This window comes from Gavialis gangeticus, unplaced genomic scaffold, assembly GCF_001723915.1.
Source record: "Gavialis gangeticus isolate Ggan-Ray unplaced genomic scaffold, GavGan_comp1, whole genome shotgun sequence".
Lineage (NCBI taxonomy): Eukaryota > Metazoa > Chordata > Crocodylia > Gavialidae > Gavialis > Gavialis gangeticus.
Window position 1 is genome coordinate 10,334,149 of NW_017729014.1, and position 2,533 is coordinate 10,336,681.

General features: G+C 52.5%; 1 protein-coding gene across 1 annotated transcript in view; it reads right to left on the reverse strand.

Annotated features, from left to right (window-relative positions):
- Positions 1-427: 427 nt before the first annotated feature.
- The window catches only part of LOC109293547 (F-box only protein 6-like), a gene marked incomplete at its 5' end in the record, with an annotated part of 6,101 nt that continues 3,995 nt past the window's right edge, over positions 428-2,533 (reverse strand). The window contains one exon of the mRNA XM_019511547.1: positions 428-1,783. Coding sequence (XP_019367092.1) covers positions 1,637-1,783 — 147 coding nt within the window. The remainder of the gene's footprint in view (positions 1,784-2,533) is intronic.

Sequence of the window (2,533 nt, forward strand, 5' to 3'; positions counted from 1 at the left end):
GGTTGTATAGTGCTGAGCCCCTGATGCTACATGCTTACCAGCAGCACAACAGCTTTGGAGATGTGATTGTCCTCATCCCTCAGACGTCCTTTTTCCCAGCAGACAGGTTGGTTGCTCCCAGTTTCTCTCTCCTTGTAAGGAAGATTTCTATTCAGAGCAATGCTAATATACGACAACTCTGCTAATCTAGCCTGGGCCGCAGCTCCCCCTCCTGATATGCTGCTGGCTGTGCAGGGTCATGCGACTCAGAGCTGGCATCTCTTAAAGAAGAGCTTGTTAAGATTGGTGCCAGCTTAGCTCTACTCAGCACTCCCTTTGGGTCAGGACCAACATGTTTAGATCCCTGCCTGTGTGGCCTCCTCTGCTGTTTTCCACAGCAGCAGCACAGGACCCTGCTTTAATGGAGAAAGAGGAACAGAGGCACATGTTCAGAAAAGAGGTTTATTGGTCAGAATCCATCTGTCCATGTGCAATGTACAAGTTTCTCTGTATAACCCCAGTGTATGACATACCAAAGTGCTTTGGGTACATAGGGCTGAGAACTCCCTCAAGCCAGCTCACAGCAGCAGCCACCTGGGCCCTTACAGCATAAGGCAGGTAGTCTGCAAAAAGGGAGTCTCCCCTCCAATCCTAAGCCCCTCTCTGGGTGTTAAGAGTAACTACACCTTCCCCCATCAACCCACTAATGCACTGCAGGCCAGGTGGACAAAGAAGAGGCCTCAAGTTTGGGGGAAATGTCCCCTGGGACTGAATGGCTCAATTGTGCTCCATCTGCCATTGGGCTCCAGTTTCTGCGAGTTAGTGAGATGTGGTACTTGGGAGATGGAGGGTCTGGGGGTCTCGTTACAGTATAGCCTGGAGGCCTGGCTGAAACCCCCCCAAGGCACTTCCACCTTGTCTTTATGCTTCTGAAAAGACTCTGTGGCCAAGGAGGAGTGGGAGCTCAGGGCAGAGGGCATGGAAGCAGATTTTAGTCAGGCCACTAAACTCTTGCTCACATCAAAAAAATCAAGTTCCTGAAACAGTTGGAAGAAGGGAATCCAAGCCCATTCCCCCATCCAATGAAAAGCAAAGCCCTCTCCAGAGCAAAGCTCTCCATGAAATCAAGACTCAGGCCCAAGGCTAAATAAAGAAGGCTTTTTTCTGAAACCCATGAGAAGGTTTTATACTCTTGCAGATATGGTCCTCTTCTTTCCCCTCCCCCTGCTCAGGTCTCTGTTAAACCCAAATGCTGCAGCTGGTTCCAATTCTCTTACAAAGTGACTCGGCCACAGCTGACAACCCCTGCTTTAAGCAGAGGTAGGTGCCCTCAGCTGACAGCACCCTTGGGTGCTCCCTGGCATGGGAAATCTTGAATTACACTGAAGTCAAGAGAACGAAGCAAACATACAAAGGGTTGTTTCAGATGGCAAGGCCTGCAGGAGGGTGTGCTCAGTTTGACAAGCAAGCGATCCCAGCTCCAGCTAGGGTATGAAAATATGGAGATCAGAAAAATGAGATGACCAGAGAAGCTGACTTCGGGTGCGAGACTGGCCTGGAGAAGCTCCCAAGGATTGCACAGGTGACCACGTATGCTGTGATGCCCTCTGAGGACAGCCCAGAGGTGGACACGAGTTGTCATCTCCCTGCTCTCCTCTCACGCCGATGTTCCTGGCCCAATGGTGATGCTACTGTTGGTCACGCGGATCCCGTACCAGCCAGCCCAGAACTGTGTGTCCTGCCCGCCGTGTTTAAACAGGATGTAGCGAACTCCCGGCTTGTAGTTGCGGAAGGTGTAAGACATCTGAAGGTGAGCAAGGAGAAGCAGTGGGGTTATCCCAACCCAGCAGTTCCTGTATCAGGTACACTAAGAGCCTTGGCCTGGGGAGGAGCGTACTTCCAAACGCTCCCTTATCTGGAGGTGGGAGACACATTTGGAAGTCCTAGCAGGGCTTTAAGAGGGGGTTTTGTTAGAAATGTAAGCCCTGGCAGCCTGGGGTTGTATACAGCTGGATACCAGAGATCAGGGCTGTCCCTGGGCAGGGAGGGTGCAACTGCCCTGGGCCCCACATTTTGGGGGGCCTGCACAGGCAGTGCCATACAGGACCCACTGCAGCCCCACTGCTGCCTTCTGCAGGTGGTTGTCACCCCCACCCCCCCAACCCGCACAGGCTGATATGCCCTGGGTCCTGCACACCCCTAGGGATGGCTCTGCCAGAGACTATTAGTCCTCTTCTTGTTCAGCAAAGCAGGTAAGTGGAGGCTGAAGGGTCTGGATGAACCCAGGCCTCCAGCTTTCACCCTTGTCACTGCTGGTGAAGAATTTGGGGGGCGGGGGGAAGAGAAGGAGGCATTTTCAAAGCAGTTGGGGGCTGCAGACATGCCCTCCCATTAAAACACTGTCCCAGGGATTTAGACAGCCCTTCCATTAAAACCTCAGGCCTCACCTGCACTGCAAGGTTTTCTTGGCAAAGGTCACCTTAGAATCAAAGAATCAATGAGTGGGAAGGGACCTAGACAGATCATGGAGTCCAACCCCCTGCCATGGGCAGGA